Genomic DNA, 17,954 nt, shown 5'->3' with positions numbered 1-17,954 from the left:
GTGAGAGGATATTGTAATTTTTATTTTCTATTCGTCAATTCACCACAAGAAGAGATCATTTGTTAACTAATAAATGTGTCTTTTAAGCCATACATATCTGTAGTGGGAATATAGCTTATATGATTCTCTTATCAAAGTGTATAAATCTTATTGAAGATTCCTAGGCAAGTTGAACGGTGGTGCATTTTTCTCTTCTTTCTATGCAGTGGCATGCTTCATGTGAGAGAGAGAGATAGATATGTTTTCATCAAAGAAGAAGTCTAATAGGTAAAGCTCCTTGTACCAATTACTGCAATGATCTCACGTTTGAATAATCCATACGCGGAATCATTTCTTTATGTTCACTGACTGTAGCATATTCCTTAATCACTGTTTTCATTATGGGACTTTCATTGAAATATAATGGCTTTGTGATTTTCTCAATGGATTCTTCAAAGATTTAACAACAGGCATCTGCATCTGTTTACCTTTGTGTGCGTATATATATATATATATCTAGTGTTACCAAGTTAAAACAAAATATATATATACATGGCTTGAGATGTTCGTTAGTGGTATGAGAATCAAACTTTTGTTATCTCTTATGTTGCAATTTAAAAATAATTTATGCACAGTACTGCTTCTATGAATAAATATTTGTGTTTTGTATGAATAGAAAGACAGTATATATCTTGTGTGTTCTTGTTCTTGAATAACTCATTTTCTTTTATTATGATTGGTTTGAGTTCCTGTTACTGATCTGAAACTCTGATTTCATTAGGCACTTGAAAATGATTGGTCGTGTTGATAGCAGATACAATCAAAGACTGTCCCCACCAAGAGACTGCCTTATGCGCTTTCTTTTTAATCTTTTCCTTGTTCGAAACACCTTCGTTTCTTCTTCTCTCTCGTTTTAAAAATGAGATATATGGTCCAAAAGCTACACACTTTTATGAAAGTATTGAAAGGAAAGTGAATGATGCATATATATAGTGTCTGTGATGGGTCAGATGGTTTGATTTGCTTTTTAGTGTTTTGATACTTTTAGGGGGTTGAGTTTCCAAATACCATGCCAAAATTCAAAAATGATACAAAGACCAAGCTAGTGATCCTTCTCTGTACATGTTTTCCATTTAGGAAATTTACATTACATGTCTGATTTTCAAAATCATTCTATGTGCTCCTAAGTTGGCTGGGGAAACGTACTCTTCAACATTTTTCGTTTACAATAAAATTGGTTACTAGTCTTTGATACCGGTCAAGCCAATGATTTGTGGTTATCTTTTGGAACTGAATTTTATGTATTGAAAATGAGATAGGATTTCTATTCATTATAATCATAAGTATTTTCATGTTAGCACTTATTACAATATGTTAACTTGAGTAAAACTAAAAATATTCTTAGATTTGTTAAGACATAGTTGGCTATAAATATATATATTTTCTACATTGGAAAAAATAATCTGTTCATTACTATGTTTTCTGTGGCTCCTAGATTGTTGCTTACTTACTTACATGTGCGTCTTGAGTTTAGCTTACTTATCTGGATCTAGAGTAAGAGACTGTTGTCTGAAAAACAGAAAAAGTGTTGGGACTTGGCTAGTAGGTAGCCTCAAGGTGCTAGAAAGGGAGAGCGATTAATATCCCAAATTTTTCTATAAATGTTCCTGATGAGGCTATTAATTATTACATAAATATTATATAAGTGAATGATGATTTGCTTCTTTAATTAGGTTCTTTTCTAAATAAGTGATACACTTTGCAGAAAAGAGAGAGACCCACTTAGCTGCAGTACCCATTACATCTTTATTTTTGTGAAATTTGAGAAAGAAAAGAATATATTGGCAAAGCTGAGTTACCTTTGCCTTTTGATACTGCTTTGTCATCACATGCATTCCACTTTGCACTACAAAATCCACTTTGGACCCTCAAAAACACCCCCCAAAATTTTGCCTCTCTCACAAGAAAAGCATACACATTTCCTCCTTCTCCCTCCTCATATATTTGAAGACCAAGCCCTTTTCATTCTTTCTCTCTCTCTCTCTCCCTCGCTCTCTATCTATCCTTACTCTGCTCTTAGGTTAAGACTTAGTCCCACCTTCCATACAGAGACAGTGCATAGATCCTTCTGCTTTGGGTGTTTCTGTTGTCCAAGATAAATGGCATGAAGCCTAGACCCTTGAAGCCTTTCTCGTAGAAGTTTTACTTCGCAGTACTATCTAGTACTACCCCCACCTTGTGTTCCTTTAGGGTTTTTTGTTACTATGAGAGCTGGAGGATGCACGGTGGAGCAAGCGCTCACACCGGATGCTGCAAACGTGGTGAAACAAGCCATGGGGTTGGCTAGACGGAGAGGACATGCTCAGGTCACACCTCTCCATGTGGCAAGTACCATGCTCTCTGCTCCCACGGGATTACTTAGAACAGCTTGTCTCCAATCTCACACTCACCCTCTTCAATGCCGAGCCCTTGAGCTCTGCTTCAACGTGGCTCTAAACCGCCTCCCGACCTCCACTGGGAGTCCTATGTTAGGAGTTCCAACTTCCCCTTTCCCTTCTATCTCTAACGCTCTTGGTGCAGCTTTCAAACGCGCACAGGCTCACCAGCGACGTGGATCCATCGAGAGCCAGCAGCAACCAATTTTAGCTGTCAAGATCGAGGTGGAGCAGCTCATCATATCCATCCTCGATGATCCTAGCGTAAGTAGAGTGATGAGAGAAGCTGGTTTCTCGAGTCCTCAAGTGAAAAGCAAGGTCGAACAAGCTGTTTCTTTAGAGATTTGCTCGAAAACAACTTCCTCTAGTAAACCTAAAGAGGGAAAGCTGTTAACTTCTGTCAGGAACGAGGATGTCATGAACGTTATCAACAGTCTAGTCGACAAAAAGAGAAGAAATTTCGTGATCGTGGGAGAGTGTTTAGCTACTGTCGACGGAGTTGTGAGATCGGTGATGGAAAAAGTCGACAAAAAAGACGTGCCCGAGGCTTTAAAAGACGTAAAGTTTATAACTTTATCGTTCTCATCGTTCGGACAACCGAGTAGAGCCGATGTGGAACATAAGCTAGAGGAGCTAGAGACACTCGTGAGAAGCTGTGTAGGGAAAGGAGTGATTCTAAATCTGGGAGATCTAAACTGGTTCGTAGAGTCAAGAACCAGAGGTTCTTCGGTATATAACAATAACAGCAACTACGGTGTTGTAGAGCATATGATAATGGAGATTGGGAAGTTGGCTCGTGGGTTAGTCATGGGAGATCACGGGAGGTTTTGGTTGATGGGTCTAGCGACTTCACAGACTTACGTAAGATGCAAGTCTGGTCAACCCTCGCTTGAGTCCCTCTGGTGTCTCACTAGTCTTACTATTCCGGCAACTAGTAGTAGTAGTAGCCTCCGTTTGAGTCTCGTCTCCGATAGGTAACAAAAGTCTTCTTCTCCTTTTGAAATAGTCAAATAATGTGCAATCAACAAATCTCGTCATTTATTTATTTTTAATATTTTTGTTGGATATGTTCTAACTATTTTGTCTCTTTTTTCGAAAAGGACAATTTTACCTATAGTGTTTTTGCTTTTATTTGGTGATCATCTAAAAGAGCGGTGAACCAACGTGCATCTTTTCCTACCTTTTTCTCTATTATATTATATATTTTTATCATAAGCTTTTTCTTAATTTTTTTTTGGAGAAAATGCTAAAAAAGTTACTTCATTTTAGTTCAAAGACTAAATCAAGTTTAACACTCCTTAATTAAGCAATTAATCATAATTTTTTCTTTCAAATCAGTGAGGTTGAAGTCAAGAAGTCAGAGAACGTGACTCTCCAGCTGCAGCCATCGGATCAACTCAGTTTCTGTGAGGAATGTTCTGTCAAGTTTGAGGTGGAAGCTCGATTCTTAAAGTGCAGCAATAGCAATAGCAATGTAACCACTGCAGCTTTACCCGCGTGGCTTCAGCAGTACAAGAAGGAGAATCAAAATAGCAACACTGTAAGTTGAATAAAACATAGAATCAATTTCACATTCTCATTTCCATTTACATGTATAGCGTCTAAGTTTTGATTTTTGGACTTGGTAGGATTCAGAGTCTATCAAGGAACTTGTGGTGAAGTGGAACTCAATCTGCGATTCAATCCACAAGAGACCATGTCTAAAAACACTCTCACTCTCTTCTCCTACTTCTTCCTTTTCTGGTTCCATTCAACCTTCTAGTACTATGCATCATCATCTTCAAACCAACGGTGATTGGCCCGTGATCGAGACAAACACGCATCGTCATCATTCCGTGGTCCCTGAGACATCTCACTTAAGACTCTTCATTCCAGAACATGACAGCGAGCAGAAAACAGAGCTTGTCTGTTCGAATCCTAATTCAACAATCAACTCTGCAGCCTCTTCGGGCGATGCAATGGAGGTGGAACATGCCTCTTCTAGGTTTAAAGAGATGAATGCAGAAAACCTAGCAACTCTATGTGATGCCTTGGAGAGTAAGGTACCGTGGCAAAAGGATATAGTCCCGGAGTTAGCGAAAACAATATTGAAATGCAGGTCAGGGTCAAATACGAGGAAGATGAACGGAAACGATGATATAAAAGAAGAGACATGGATGTTCTTCCAAGGTCTTGATGTAGATGCCAAAGAAAAGATCGCTAGAGAATTGGCCAAACTCGTGTTCGGGTCTCAAGACAGCTTCGTCTCAATCTGCTTAAGCAGTTTCTCTTCAACAAGATCGGATGCCGCAGAAGATTTGAGGAACAAGAGGTCGAGAGATGAACAAAGCTGGAGTTACATAGAAAGGTTCTCTGAAGCCGTGTCGTTTGATCCAAACAGAGTGTTCTTAGTGGAAGATATAGAACAAGCTGACTATTTGTCTCAAGTGGGTTTCAAGAGAGCTATCGCGAGAGGAAGAGTTCGTAATTCAAGTGGTGAAGAAGTTTCACTTAGAGACGCCATCGTGATCTTGAGCTGTGAAAGATTTAGTTCAAGATCAAGAGTTTGTTCTCCTCCTGTTAATAAGAAATCAGACGGTTCAGAACAATCTGAGGATAAGAACATTGCTACTTGTGTCGCACTCGATCTCAACCTATCTCTTGACGATGACGTTTGTGAAGAAGAATCATGTGATGAGATTGGCTTACTCGAAGCGGTGGATGCACGGTTTCATTTCAAGTGTTCATCAAAATAACAATCATGCATGCATGCATGGTTTATCGTCAGCGTTATTTGTTTCTTCTCTTACGGACTTCTCTTTCATTGGGCTGGGACAATACTTTGCGTTAAACGTGTAGTTGTAGATTTTTTTTTTTTTTTTTTTTTTTTCAATTTGGCTTAGGGCCTTTCTAGAAGGATATGACCATATGGGGGTCGAAAAAAATTGAGTTTTTTCCTTTTCATCTTTTTTTCTCCTTTCGCGATGTAAAATTATCATATTATGGTCGTAAATGGTAATTTATGTTGAAGAAAATGTGACGGAAAATGGCTGGAAAACAAAAAAGAAAAAAAAATATATATATAAGATGAATTGAGCTAATACAAGTGTTATAAAAATAATTTGTTGATACATCAATTGACTTATTTTGGTGTTCATATAATACAAAATAATTTTGATTTAATGAAAAAGAAAAAAATACAGAAACATGACTTGTTCACACTGGTTTAACCATTCATCTATACTTAAATAAATTCTAAATGAGGAATATTCCAAAAAAAAAAAACTGAAAATTTCCAAACATAATATATTCATGGTTTAAAACATTATAATAAATCGAAAGTTTGATTTGATAAAAGGAATATAAAAAATTGGTTTGCTTCACAATAGTTATTACAAAAAGAAGTTAGACTACATACTTAAGTTAGAAGAAAGAACGCTTAAGCTAGAAGAAAGAACATGCCGTGCAGTATTTACCTAATACTCAATTACATTTATCATAAAACAATTTTACTCTTATTATCTTTTTACGAAAACTGTCATTAGCCATGCCAATTATAGCACTTCTGATAATATTTGATTTGTTTCATTACAACTTACAAGTAGTTGATATCAGAACCAATATTACTTACTTATCCATTTGTTCTTATGATCGTCAAATACAGAATAGAGATATTTGATTGGTTTAAAATATTTTAATAAGTACACATTTAACTAAACCATCGTCTAATATGAAACCGGCGGAATATAAACTAGACAAACCATAGTTAACATTTTATCTGTCTAAAGATAAAGCATACAAATTTGGTCATTGTTTCCTTTAGAATCCTAGACAGCTCGATTGATATTAAAGATCTCAACAAACTTTATTGCCTCTCTGTTTCATTTCATCTTTTCTTTTCTTTTCTCCCCAGAGAAAGGAAGAAGCCACCACCTTAGAATCTTATACTGCTTTTTTCTATTTCTCTTTTGCCTTTTCGAGTTTAAGTTTTCATTTCAATCTCACAAGTTTTAGGTATTATTGATGTATGTACACAGTACATCCCCCGGATCAGGGCTTAGAATATGTGTGGATCACTTTTGTGAATGATTCTCCTTTCACAATGTTGGTGCTTTGCTTTGATTTTTATGTACAAAAAAATGTGGGTTTTAAATAAGATAAAAGCTTTTTCCGCTAGGGTATGTTGTGGAGTAGGGTGGAAAAAGAGTGGTTACTTTGAACAATATTCATATATTATTTGTTTATGTCCTGCATAACCTTATCAAAGAATATTTCGATTTGTTGGTTTCAATATGTTTTTTCTAAACCCTAAATTGTCTCACTTTTAAGGTCTCATTCATTGTAAAAAACTAAAAATAGTTCTTTTGTTTAATTAAAATTTACATTCAATGAAAAAAAACATGTATTTGATTTTTTTTTTTTTTTTTGTTAACCAGAGAATAAATCCCTAAACCTATGCAGAGATTCGAGACTAATCTCTCTGCAGGAAAGGCTGAACAATTCTGCGCTTGGGGAGAATCGATCTCTGGCCTAGACCAATAGGGCGACTCTTCCACCAAGACTAGAACCATTAGCCCACCACCTCGTGGTTAACATGTATTCGATGTTAAGAAGCGCTATATTCATAAAAGCATGCAACAAAGCTTTTTTCTATACTAAAACTCACTTCATCTATAGTCGATTCTAAATGATAAAACATTTTATGATTATGTGAAATTGTGAATCATACGGCATACCACTTGAAGGAAACGTCCATGTGTAGTGTAAACACAACGATATCCACAATAATATATTTGCATATTAGATGAACGCATATAATATGAATGCGTTATAGATATGTCCATCAATTCATGCATGGAATCTAAAGTTTATCCTCAAAAGGAGGAAGGAAGATAAAGCTAAGCATGATTTTAGAAAAGTATATAATTAATTTATTTACAAGAATTGCAGAAAGTGGGTGACCCTTTTAAAGCAGAAGAGAAAAAGAGAAGAGTAAAAAAGCTAAATTCTATCTCTCTGCTTTTGGGGTTTTTAAGCTTTTAAGAGTCTTGTGATGGGCATTTACTCATTATAGACCTAAACTTTGATCTCAACATAATTCGCTTATTTATCTTTCTAAAAAGCAATAAAACAAACTAACTTTTTCTCCTCTTGTAAACTTTCTTCGGGTATTATTAATTAAATAAAAACAAGAGAGTACGAGTTTATATAGGTTCAGTTTATATTAAACTGAGTGGTGTTGGCAAAAACGACTTTGAAAAACTTCATGGCCCAAATCCATATCTTTAAATAAGTGGTCATTTCAAGGGATAATATATCTTATATACAATACTTCTATAAATTCAACTGCATATATATTCAAGAAGAATTCTTATAATTCAAAGGTATGTTATCAGTACTGACAGTACATATATACATGTACACGAATTACTAGAAACTTATTTTAAAGAAAAAACTATATAGTTTCTAACTGACATCTGGAAGACGTTGTGATTCTGAACCATCGTTAAAACTGATGAAGCAAAAGTGAATGAACGTCTGGATATGAAACAAAAATTATACGTATTCCTAATCATAAACCTTAGAAGAAGTAGACTATATATATATTGGGCCGTTTAATATGTTGTTAGTTAATAACTAGTGGCCCAAAGCTTTGATTGCTATAAAAGTCACACACCTAGCTTATGCTCAACGAGTCAAGGTGATGCTCGTCTTTTTCACGAGTGAAGAAGCATATCATAAATTCAATATTTTTGGCTCGTTGTTTGTATATTGAAAAAAAAAGAAAACTATAGATATTTTTTTTGGTCAACAAAACAAAAGAAAATTAGAACTAGAAATAGTATAAGTCGTGTACATTTGTTTGTACACCTTCACTTCACTTTCAATCGCGATTTGACTATTAAAGAGACCTTTCTTTCTAACCGGAACCTACTCAGCAACTCTTTTCCGATTATGACACTTCAACTACCAGATAATTTGTAGAGACAATGTACGAAATCACCCCTCTCCCAGTTTATTTGCTTATCTACTAAAAAACACACACAAAATTCATATTTAGGACAAACGAAACGACGCAGTTTTAGTGTTACTCTCTCGCAAGCTTACACAAACTCTGTCTTGTGAAAATGGGTTTAAGCCAAACCGCAGCAGTACTAGTCGCTGTGTTCACATTTTGTCTCGTCGCTGTAACGGCACAGCTCGCCTACGTTTTGTGGTGGAAACGTCGGTTTCGTCGTCGTAGTATCGCCGGATCAGAACTCGACGTTTTCTCCTCCCGCGGAGGTGATCCCAATGCTACACCACCGCCGTCCAAAGAGCTTCTTTACTTCTTCCTCTTCTGTCTCGAGAACAAACAGTTCCGAATAGGTTCCGCCACAGCTCCGCCGCTCCCTCCAGCAGCCGCACCGCCGGTCGATGACGTGGCGTCGAAGTGGTCAACGGGAGAGAATCTACTTAGCGGGCCTTCGGAGACTCTCTTCACCATCGCTGAAGACTGTACGAGCGAGTCCGATCATCACCGGACGGGTGAGATTGAACAACGTGGAAGCATCTCTACGGAGGATCATGCGAAGGATGATGAAGTTGAAGAGGAGATTATCCTGACGGATGGAAGCGACGACGAGGTTGACTTTAGCGACTATAACCACGACGGAACGACGCCGTTTTCTACTCCATGTGCTTCGCCGCCGTTCTACACGCCGTCGCCTTCTCCTATTCGTGATGATCTCTCGAAGACGCTACGTGAGGAGGGTTTGTACGGCTGAGATAAGGGTTTGATCTCTCTCATTAACTGGACATTGACCCGGTCAAAGATACGGCGTCAACATTTCCATTATATCCGGTTCGTTTGGTTTTTATGAGTATTTAACCGTAATTAACCAAATCATAAACCAAACCGAAATCTTATTGTAAATTTGTAAACATATGGAAGAGTAGGCTATCTATCACACGGACGTGTGGGTTCTTAAACGTTAACGTAATAACTCCTACTGAAAATATCACTCGCACTACAAAAAAACATTTGATTTCCTACCGCAGATTTGGAAGGAAAATAGAAAGAAACATGTGTTTTTTTCCATTTTCTTACAAAAAATGTTGGAGGTAATAACCCAAAGGAAATCAGTTTTGATAGGAATTTCGTAGGGAAAATCTTACCAATTTCCTACAAAAACGTTTTCGTAAGAATTTTCGTATGAAAATAGAAACAACCTTTTTAACCATTTTTCTACCAAAATGTTCGTAAAAAATTATTCTTACCATTTTCCTACCAAATCTATATTACAATTTTCCTACCATATATTTCATTCCATTTTTCTACCAAAATATTCTTGTGAGATTTCTATGAGTTTCCTACCAAATTAATAAATAATATACAATCTTTTTTTCAATAATAATATGAATTCCGAAATTGAATTAAAATAAAATGATCATTAATGATAAATCTGAATAATCTATATAAAATCAATTTTTTACATAACAAATAAATCTAAAATCAATTTATTTCATATTATTATTCTTTTAAACATAAGACCTAACCATATCAACCCAACTAGTCCGGTTAGGACTACAAACCAAACCAAAACTGAAATAAACCATACATCACCGGAGAAGCTGTCGCCTCCATGTCCTTGCCATAGATTCTTTAGTTTCTTCGCCGCAGCTAACTGGCCTCGCCACATCGGAGCCTCTTACTGGCCTCGCCACATCGGAGCCGCTTCAACCAACGAAACCAAATCTTTGATTCAAGGAGATCAAAGTTTCAGCTAAGATGAGATCGAAGTTGAACAAGTGAATCGATACTAAGGATTAGAGGATGACGACATGCTTAAGCTCACGAGAGCGGCGTTCTTCGGAAACTGAATCCCTGTAACATGCTGAATCCATGATCTCCTCGTCTAACCTACCGCAACCTCCATTTTTCTCGATTTGGACGCTTCAAAGCCCTAAAAATCTAATAAGGAAGAAGAAAGACGAGAAGAGAAGAAGTCGAAAATTAGTAGATCTAGGTTTGGGTGGAGGCGTGAAATGTTTGAAGGGGAGAAAGTAGATTTAGGTTTCTTTAGTTTGTAGGAATTACGTAGGTTATGCTTTTTTTTTAAGGAAATTAGTAGGAATTTGGAAGGAAATAAATTTCATAGGAAATTGGTAGGAAAAGTTTTTTACCAATTTTTTACGAAATTGTTTCGGTACAGTGTTTGTAGGAAATTAGAAGGTAATTTTCCTACCAATTTTATACCGTTTCGATTTCTATTTAAATACTTCCATTTTACTACGAATTTTCTTATAACATTAGATTTTGAAGGAATTTTGTAGGAAATTTATTACGATTTTCTCACGATTTTACTTCGTAGGAAATTTTATACTAAATTCCTACGACAACTATTTTTTGTAAAATAATCGTAAGTTTTTAGTAGGAAGTTTCTCCTACCAAAATTTTTGTAGGAAATTTGGTAGGATTTCACCATGTTTTCTTGTAGTGGGATCGTATGATTCCATAAAATATTAAATATTGCCAAAAATATAATATAAACCACATCAAATACTTGGCTTTATGAATCTACCAAATTTTTATATTGTTTGGACTTGGAATATTGTTTTCTTTTTGTTTTTCTACATTTTTCCCCGTAACAAATATAGTTGGATAGGAAGTATTTATTAGGGGGTCAAAGGAAAAATCCTTGGTGGAGTCTGAGGATATAAATGGCGCTTCCATGTAAGCACTGGACTGATCACCGTTAAATTTGTTGTCGATGCAAATCCCCAGTGAAAACGTGAAACGTATGACATGAGTAGGGTCGCAAGGGTGACCTCTCTTTAGTCTTTACGCTAATTTTTGTTATTAGATGTATCAAAACTGCCAATGTAAACCGATGTCGACATGTTCTGGATATTAGGTATTATGCTCGGCTATCCAATTACATCGCCTAGTCTTTACAGGTGAGCGCCAAGTTCAAAGCGGCCACTAAGAAACAGATGTTGAGAATCGAGCTGGGAAAAACGAAAGCTTTACTCGGTTCTTACCTTAGATGTCATGGTTTTGAGCTTCTCCTCCATGTGACATACTTAGGAATTTTGTGATAGTTAGCGATAACAGATGCGTCTGATGATGATGATTCTAAGCGTTTTTGACAAGCCTACGTTAGGTTTATATTTGCACCATTGCAACTTACGGGCCTAAAACGAAACTCAAAGGCCCAAGCTTTTCGAATAAGGGTCATGACATTGACAGCCGGGTGGGGGATTCTACAGCCAATAATAGATACTAGTACTACTGTATAGTGCATACTTCTGTTAGACTTGAATATACAAGTACGAAAAATAGAATTGTTTTTTTTGTTGGGTAGTTTAACTAGTAACTTGAAATTTTTTTGTGTGTCTGTGTGTTGTTATTTTGACTTGTTACTTGTTTAGGCCTCACCAAATCATATCAGTTATTTTACATTTCATACACCTACTACCATTTTAGCATTTTCTCATCTAAAGTAGATAAATTTACTTTATGAGCATCAGGGCTCCTTGCAGTATAATTTATATTCTTCCTCAGATATTAACAAAACCTACATAAACACAATAGCAAAAAATATGAAGCAACTGGGATTCTACTAAGTTACTACTGCTTTGTTCTTGATGAATACGAAGTAGTAAAATTTACAAAGGAAAACAAAAAAAAATCGAAACTGAAAAGAACCAAACCCAATTCTCCATTTTATTTCAACTTTAGTGGATTTACAAATAAATCCAACCACAGACCGTTGTGATTGTAATAATCTATAATTAACAATTAAAGCTTAATATAACAACCAAAAGTACTGACATTTTAAAGATAGATATACATATATATATATAGATTGAAACAGAAATAATATCCTGCTGGTGGGAAGAAGAAGTTTGGTAATTTCAAGAAAATGATTTGATGATAGGTAGAATAAAAAAAAGAAAAGCAACTTAACGGCGTCAAACTTTCTAAACGTTCACACTGCATTTAGTAACCAACGTATACTTAACGGCGTTATCACCGACAAGAACACCAGCAGCTTTGTTCCCAAGATTGATATAAGCCGGACAACGAACATGTATATGATATTTTCCGGTGATCAACGTCCCCACTTTCCACCTCACGCGCCCGTCGGCGCGTATCAACAACTGTACGAATCCACGGCCTTGCTCTTCTCCTAAAGCTACGGAGTTGTACGGTGCGATCGGAACGGCGGTTCCGTAGACAAAAGGCGACCAAACATCGTCATCTTTGTGGCCTTGATACGTCGGAGGGATCGCCGTGCGTAGAGTGATCTGCTGGTTCCGGTACGTGGCGTAGACGTGAAGACGGTCGTAGTAGATTCCGATCTTGGCGTTAGGGTTACGAGATGCGAGTGTGACTTGGAAGTTCGAAGTGAGGAGGTTTGGTTGGGAGAGGTTGAAGGCGTAGACGGTGGCGTCTTGGAGGACGAATCTTGGCTTAGTTGGCCTGAGTATGACCCATACTAGGAAGATAGTGATCAGAACTATTAGGATGAAGGCGATTACGGCGGCGCAGATTCGTCGGACGGCTGCTTCTTTGCCACCACCGTGGTTACCGCAATCTTTTGACATATCTTTATTTTACGAGTTTGCCACTGGTGTACCTCTCTCTCTCTCTCTCTCAAATGATTTATTCTCCTTTTGCGTGTCGTCGTGACTAGTGATGATGGGAGATAGAGGAAAAAATGTATATGAGAGAGATGGTTGTGTATACTTATATTATAATCGTGTGTAAAAAAGGCTAATGTATGCGCGTTTTTATATCCGTTGTGTATAAAGTATAGACTATAGGATTTTGAGCCAAACCTATTCGTATATTTATTGTTACATTTACGCTCTTGTCTATTAGTTTTTTCTTAGTTTTGGGAAGTGGCTTGGCTTTTAACATTTAGTGAGGTTTTGCTCTGGCGCATCAAATTTTAAAGTTTGATTTGTTGTGATGATGGAAGTTTCCCTCATGATTGATTCGGTTAAAAGACAATGCATCATTTTTAGTGTTAATTGTGGAGTAGTAGTATTATTTTTGTCGAAACAAGAACATGGCCCATGTGCATATATTCTAAGCGTATTCTTCTATTGCAATTTTTTTGTATATCAACGACAAATTTCTGTAAGAAAAAAAAGTTCCGAGTTACACGTGTCATTTTACCGTTGGGTTTGGTAGGGTAATTTGGTTGTTAAAATATGTGGTTTATTGTCTTCGAAGAAAAATTGGCAGGTCGGCTATCGGCATTATTTACGGTTTAATGTTCCCACGTGGAAAGATCTAAAGTATAGTTCCTGGTCGTATCGATGCTTATTTTACATACTCGATGTCGGTGTTTAACTTTTTTATAAAAAAGTTCGACGACAATTTACAATGTATTGTAAGCTTTGAACAATCTCGTGGAAGAAATTTACAAAGACAAAAGCGATTGAAATCTGTTGAAAGTTAAAATATTACCTACTCCTACTCTTCTAGTCCTAGCCACCTATACAGTTCTTCGATGGCCAACTTGTCTATAGGACAATTGAATGCAACGTAAGATATAACAAATCTGTATAAAATACTAATATCTATATCCTAAAGAAGTATATAATTCCGAACATTCGATACACTGCCTAACAATTTTATAAAGCTTTGCTGCTTGAGTATATATATATGGAGGACATAAGTAAATTATTTGATAGATCAGTTTTAACGTGTATATGATCAACAAACCTGAAGTAATTTGTTTTACATGATTGATGATGTTAATGGCTTCTCTCGTCTCTTGTTGTGAACGGTGTCTGCGTCGGACGTTGACTGTTGACTCGATAACAAAACACGTCTCCGTCTTTTCTTCGGTTTAAGGGGTGGGACCGTCGTGGTCACGTTAAAGGCTACAACTTCTATCCCCACAGCTCAACTAGAGACTTCGAATCTCTTTCTTAAAGTTTACATTTGATCATAATGCAAAGTGTCTTTTCCTTCGTTACAGTTTTTATTTGGTTTTATTACAAAAAAGACAAAGCACCAACCCTATTATTCCTCTTTAAATTACACATCACCAACGAATCTATATAAATTATGCATATAATAGCCGCCTCTTGTGTGAGTGAGTGCACTTGTAGATAATCACAGTTGATTAAATTGATTTTAATCATTATAAAGTAAATAAATTAAAACGTAATATCATATAGGCATATACTATATTATATTAGCTTTCATGTCCTCATGTTCGTTTTTACTTACTTTTTAACTTTAATATGATCAGTTTTGAACTATAGACAGTTCATAAGTTTGATGGAAGATGTAACCTTTTTTATAACTCAAAGCTTTATACAAACATAATGCTAATTGAAGCCAACCAAATTAAAAAGTATATAAGAAACATTTCCTTCGGACTGTGACATCTGCGTATCGAATTCACATAACAATATTTGGGCATCGACTGTTTATGCTAATAATAGATCATCTTAAAGAGGAAAAGATTTTAGCAAAGAATGAAAGAAAAAAAAAAGAGAGAGAGTTTAAGATATGCAGTTTGACAAAACGCAAGATGCCTAACGTTCAATATATACCATTTAACGTGAGGCATTACACGATGGGACGAGCTCGTCGTCATTATCCTGATGTATCACAAACAATAATGCATATAACAAACTTTTGACCTAATATCTTCTTTCTTATCATATAAAATACAATATAGAAGAATAAGTTTTTTAAAAAAAGAATGAACTTTAAGTGACACATTAGCATAATTTTTTTTTTTTTTTTAATTTGCTTCACCACATAATACACTGAGAACCGAGTGGCTGATTTTTAGAAAATGGAGGTTTTTCTCGAGCTAAATTGAAAAGTGATTCTATCAAATAAAGAAAAGATTTATTAACAAGTACTCGGTTTCGAGGCAATAATGCATATGCTTAGACAAAGAAATGGTAACTTGTGGAATTAAAAAAATATATATATACAAGTATACAACAAGAGAGAAAATGTACGCGCAAGAACTCTTATATCATGTAACAATAATTGGATATGCACCGAACCAAGATAATAATTAGACCAAAAACAAGTAGAAAACATTTGACAAAACAAGCAATTATAATTAGCGATCTAAAATAATTTCCTATATTCCGAGACGCACTCAATCACTTTGATATCTTTTTAATTATTCCCACACAAATTCTCTCAACGATCTTGTATAGTAAGTTGATTTAACAACATTTAAAATTCTTTTCTCGAGCTAAATTGGAAATCGAATCTAATTCCTTTTCTTTTTCTCTCTTCAAAAAACTTAAGCATAAGAGTTTGCTCTATGAATTTGTATAGTAATCACATTCAACACGTAAAAGAATTTTAAAAAAGAAATTAACCGTATCCATAGAAAAAGAGAGAGAGAACAAGAAAAAGAATTACGAAACGTAAACCAAACAAGGAAGAGGCTTAGGCAACAAAACGGCACCGTTTTCAGAAGCACCTTCAAACCCAACTTTTAATTTCCCACAAAACACCTTAAGCCCTCTCTCCCGCGCCACCCAACCATCTGTCTTAAACGTAACCCAAACAGCCATCCTCAGGTTAAACGTCACCGTTCCGGTCTCTCTCTCTTTCTTCATCTCATCCACAACCCAGCTCGGTATTTTAGGCTGTTCTTTCTCTCCCGCCGTTAACGTTTCACCTATCGCAACCGATTTCTTGATCTCCACGAAAACAGGTTGAAAAAACGCGGTCGCTAAAAAATCGTCTTCTCCGATCGCGTTTTGGTGGTAGACTAAGCCTTGGATACGATCGAAGTAGCCTTTTAGTTTCGTGTTTTGGTTCTCGATCGTGAGGTTAGCCGTCCATTGCGGGGAGAAAACCGGACCGGTTACGTTGAAATTGGAAACCGAGAAATTGTTTAGGGAGAAAACCGGGATTTGAGGACGGAGGATGAGCCACGTTATGGTTGTGGAGATGCAGAGGAGGACGACTAATACGACTAAACCGGTGAAAATACCTCTGAAAAAACCGGATGAAGCTGGTCTTTGGTAAACCGGATTTTGCTGGGGAGGGTAAGATGACCCGTAATATGAAGCGGGTGGGGCTTGACCGTAAGGGTATTGTTGTTGTTGTCGTTGGTAAGGTGCGTTTGGATAATTTGGGTATGGAGGGGCTTGGTGGTAGTCTGGATATCCCATTACCGGCGGGTACGTTTGCGGTGGAGGCGGTTGAGAATGTGGTGGAGGACCTGGTACTGGTACCGGTGCTGGTTGGGTATCGCGTTCGGAGGTTTGACCCGGAACCGAATCGGGTTTGGGTTGGGTTTCATCTTCCGGATGAGGAGGAGGAGGAGGCATCGTTGTGTGTGTCTCTCTCCTCTCTCTCTCTCTCTCTCTCTCTCTCTCTTTTTTCTGATTAGTTCTGATATTAATCAAACAAAAATTTCCCCGGAAAAGATTTGGAGAAAGAAAGGGAGATTAGTGGAAAGCACGAAGATTAACCTAATTTTGCTAAAGATTTTTCTCTTTCTTAGGTGTTTTTTTTTTTGGTTTTTGTTTTGGGTTAATGGACAAAGCTAATAAATTTCGATAAAAATAGTGCATCTGCCATATGATTGAGCTAAAATTAGCACTACTGGCATTTTGTTGTAACATACAGATCTTAAAACCAAAGCCTAAATCTCATAAAAGACACTGTCTTCATATCTTTGAGAGGATAGAAAATTCAGCAATGTTTAATGTCATGGATCTAAGAGATCGAAATTGGAAAAGGAAAAAAACCTAATTAGCATGACATGGTAAGATATTTGAGGTAGGTTAATTGGTAATTGTAGTAATGATGGAGAAGCTAATATTTAGTGAATAATTTCACCTCTTATGCCCAACAATATTGCCAAGTCAACAAGACAAATCACAAACCGATCAACTAACTACTTTTTTGGGATGCTTTGGTGAAAAGCATATGTGTCACACTCACAACGAACAGTGGCATCTATGTAACTTATAGAACAAGAAACAAGACTTCTGAGAAGTTTACATGGGAAAAAGAAAATTGAACTTTTTGTGATGTATAAAAGCTAATATCTATGTATATTGTTAGTTCGTAGTTCTGTGCATTGATCCTATTGAACGGTTGGGCTTGAACCTAGCTAGTAGCTAGTACTCAACGTTGTGATTGTGTTTCCATTCAGGAGATTTGGCCTCAGTTATAAGATGGTATTCAATAGGCCGTAAATGGGCCTCGTAAAATCCCAATTTTTTTCTTTTCGTAGTTAGATTATCAAAATATCACAATACAACAACAACACATTTCCGAATTTCAAAGACGCAATTGTTTTATACCACGATCCTATAGATTTGAGGTTAAGATTCAACTTGCTAGAATATATACTAAGATTCCTTTTGTCAACGCTAGAATCTGCTAATTCAACTCCTACTTATTTCCATTTATTAAAACAGGAAAAAAATGAAAACAAAAAATAATTGGTTATGTGGCCAAGAAGCTGTAGAATAGCCAATAATGTGAGGTCCAACATTTTTATATTCAATCCAATCCCATGTGGTAGCCTGTATGAAGCTGTCTATTTTCTGACCATT

At 36.4% G+C, this 17,954-nt stretch overlaps 4 protein-coding genes across 4 annotated transcripts; 2 read left to right on the top strand and 2 right to left on the bottom strand.

Annotated features, from left to right (window-relative positions):
• The first annotated feature begins 1,917 nt into the window (after positions 1 to 1,917).
• Positions 1,918 to 5,428, top strand: LOC104711799 (protein SMAX1-LIKE 3). The gene is made up of 3 exons (XM_087453348.1): positions 1,918 to 3,388; positions 3,753 to 3,954; positions 4,043 to 5,428. The coding sequence occupies exons 1-3, from the start codon at positions 2,244 to 2,246 to the stop codon at positions 5,147 to 5,149; spliced, it is 2,454 nt and encodes an 817-aa protein (XP_087309474.1). The 5' UTR covers positions 1,918 to 2,243; the 3' UTR covers positions 5,150 to 5,428.
• A 2,749-nt stretch (positions 5,429 to 8,177) lies between these two features.
• LOC104791503 (uncharacterized) lies at positions 8,178 to 9,365 on the top strand. Its single transcript, XM_010517411.2, has one exon. It carries the CDS (start codon positions 8,522 to 8,524, stop codon positions 9,158 to 9,160), a length of 639 nt encoding a protein of 212 aa, XP_010515713.1. The 5' UTR covers positions 8,178 to 8,521; the 3' UTR covers positions 9,161 to 9,365.
• A 2,709-nt stretch (positions 9,366 to 12,074) lies between these two features.
• LOC104791502 (NDR1/HIN1-like protein 12) lies at positions 12,075 to 13,299 on the bottom strand. The gene has a single exon (XM_010517410.2). The coding sequence runs from the start codon at positions 12,984 to 12,986 to the stop codon at positions 12,360 to 12,362; it is 627 nt and encodes a 208-aa protein (XP_010515712.1). The 5' UTR covers positions 12,987 to 13,299; the 3' UTR covers positions 12,075 to 12,359.
• Positions 13,300 to 15,627: 2,328 nt separating this feature from the next.
• LOC104791501 (NDR1/HIN1-like protein 10) lies at positions 15,628 to 17,110 on the bottom strand. Its single transcript, XM_087453331.1, has one exon. The coding sequence runs from the start codon at positions 16,713 to 16,715 to the stop codon at positions 15,792 to 15,794; it is 924 nt and encodes a 307-aa protein (XP_087309457.1). The 5' UTR covers positions 16,716 to 17,110; the 3' UTR covers positions 15,628 to 15,791.
• Positions 17,111 to 17,954: the final 844 nt, after the last annotated feature.

Source organism: Camelina sativa, chromosome 6 (genome assembly GCF_030686135.1).
Source record: "Camelina sativa cultivar CO46 ecotype springtype chromosome 6, ASM3068613v1".
NCBI classification, from domain to species: domain Eukaryota; kingdom Viridiplantae; phylum Streptophyta; class Magnoliopsida; order Brassicales; family Brassicaceae; genus Camelina; species Camelina sativa.
Note: the sequence above shows the minus strand (reverse complement) of the source record. Positions and strands in the feature narration are given on the sequence as shown.

Excerpts from the sequence above, each read along its gene's own strand:
- LOC104791502 (XM_010517410.2), bottom strand. The coding sequence starts at position 12,986 with ATGTCAAAAGATTGCGGTAACCACGGTGGTGGCAAAGAAGCAGCCGTC.
- LOC104791501 (XM_087453331.1), bottom strand. The coding sequence starts at position 16,715 with ATGCCTCCTCCTCCTCCTCATCCGGAAGATGAAACCCAACCCAAACCC.
- LOC104791503 (XM_010517411.2), top strand. The coding sequence starts at position 8,522 with ATGGGTTTAAGCCAAACCGCAGCAGTACTAGTCGCTGTGTTCACATTT.
- LOC104711799 (XM_087453348.1), top strand. The coding sequence starts at position 2,244 with ATGAGAGCTGGAGGATGCACGGTGGAGCAAGCGCTCACACCGGATGCT. Across the intron at positions 3,389-3,752 it reads TTGAGTCTCGTCTCCGATAG|TGAGGTTGAAGTCAAGAAGT; the intron begins GTAACAAAAGTC and ends CTTTCAAATCAG. Across the intron at positions 3,955-4,042 it reads AGAATCAAAATAGCAACACT|GATTCAGAGTCTATCAAGGA; the intron begins GTAAGTTGAATA and ends TGGACTTGGTAG.